The sequence below is a fragment of the Trypanosoma grayi genome, assembly GCF_000691245.1.
Source record: "Trypanosoma grayi strain ANR4 Tgr_1107_V1, whole genome shotgun sequence".
Lineage (NCBI taxonomy): Eukaryota > Euglenozoa > Kinetoplastea > Trypanosomatida > Trypanosomatidae > Trypanosoma > Trypanosoma grayi.
Genome location: NW_008826726.1, coordinates 1 through 1695, shown reverse-complemented (window position 1 = coordinate 1695; position 1695 = coordinate 1). Strand labels below are relative to the sequence as shown.

General features: G+C 45.9%; 1 protein-coding gene across 1 annotated transcript; it reads right to left on the bottom strand.

Moving 5' to 3' along the window:
- Positions 1-220: 220 nt before the first annotated feature.
- DQ04_11071000 (putative DNA/RNA non-specific endonuclease protein-like) lies at positions 221-1432 on the bottom strand (the record flags this gene model as incomplete). Its single annotated transcript, XM_009316434.1, has 1 exon — positions 221-1432. One exon carries the CDS (start codon positions 1430-1432, stop codon positions 221-223), a length of 1212 nt encoding a protein of 403 aa, XP_009314709.1.
- Positions 1433-1695: the final 263 nt, after the last annotated feature.

Below are 1695 nucleotides of genomic sequence, written 5' to 3'. Positions count from 1 at the left end.
AAAAAAAAAAAAACACGCATGAATACAAGGATGGAGATAGAGACACAAGTTTCTTGTCATTATTAACATTCGACAAAAACCGTTTTATTTTCGTTGAATCAGCAGAGGCAATGTGGAAAATGGCATTTGTTTAATGTGTAGCCATACCAGCATTACAATTATTTTTCTCCCGCTCTTTCATCTTTTGCTTGTGCCTTTCACGAGAGATCTCGTTCGATTCTTACTGAGACATCTTACTTTTTCGTCGTGTCCGCAGCCATTTCAAATGAAGTATGCGGATAAATAACATTCTACAGGCATGCCTTCTTTTTTGAAGTGGGAAGAGCTCTACAAGTGGGGATTCCCGTTGCAAAACACCCAATTGTTCGGTCCCACTATGTCTTTTCAAAGAAGTGCACATTGACCGTCCATTGGGAGATTGACAAAACAAACTTTCCGCGATAACTCCTTCAGATGCCACAATGCGCTTCTCAAGTTCCTCTATTGTAACACGAAAGTGAAGAATATCCGAAAGAATCGCTTTTTCTAAACATTTATTTACTTCGGGTAATATAAGCCTTTTCCTCTTATACCCATTCTCTTTTCTATGTGACAGCATCCTTTGACTCTCAGGGAACTTTCTCCTCCCTAATAGGTGTTTGATACTTGCTGACGGAATATCAGAAGTTTCATTATTTGGTAGAATGAAAGCAATTCGATGGTGAGAATGCACATCCCACAACGCCATGTACAGTTCGTCCGGAACAGGAACCCCTCGTTTTGCTTTGTCTTTGAGAGTTAAATGAGAAAGAGATTCATTTCCTTTTTTGAACAAGACGCCTGTGGACACCGCCAAACATCTCGAGCCTTTTAAGAATCCAGTCTGTTCTAAAGGAAGAGATATTGTATCCTCCTCACTGTTTTCTATTAGCAGTTTAGACGCCTTTGCGCGGTGGCCCTCAACATAGCACCGTGAAAGGGTTTCTAATCTTTTCCACACACCGCGATTAAGCACCTTGTGTTGAAGTACAAAGTTTGAAAGCAATGACGCCTCCAAATTACTGACCGAACACGTGACAACAGAAGCATGCGGAGCCATATGCCCTTTATCAAACCCGCACCGTTGCATCTGCGATGGTGTTACCTGTTCTTCTTTTGGAAGTGTCCGGTCCGTAAACGAAACACGATCTCGAGGAAAACGCCGAGCAGCCTTTACCTGTTCCTTGGTAAGATAAAATCCACACCATATCGCTATTCGCAATTCAGTATCGTACAACAACGCATAGTTATTGCGCGAGAGCAGACGAAGAGATTCATTCCTATCGACAGCACGGGCGTCCTGACCGACGTCCGCGTTTTTCACGTGGATTCGAGCGTCGCGAAGGTAAAGGGGCTCCAGCCACGTGGGGTTCCGAAACTTGCAAACCCAACGGCGTCTTCCAGCGTCAAACATTTTTTTTGACCGGATTCGGAGCCACCAACCGCTTGCCACCCCTAAAAAATAGGAAGCGGCGGCTACGCAACAAATCGGCACCACCGGCCCCGTGTTTTCAAAAACGCCGGCTGCCCTCGCCGGCTCCCCTTTGGCCGCGCCGCCGGGTCTCATTAAAGGCTTCCTTGGTCCTACGGCCGCCAACCTCTTCAAAACAAGAAAAGAAAAGAAAATCAATACGCCTCGTGGCGCGGGTCTCCCGGGGTGTCGGGGCGATTGTCGCC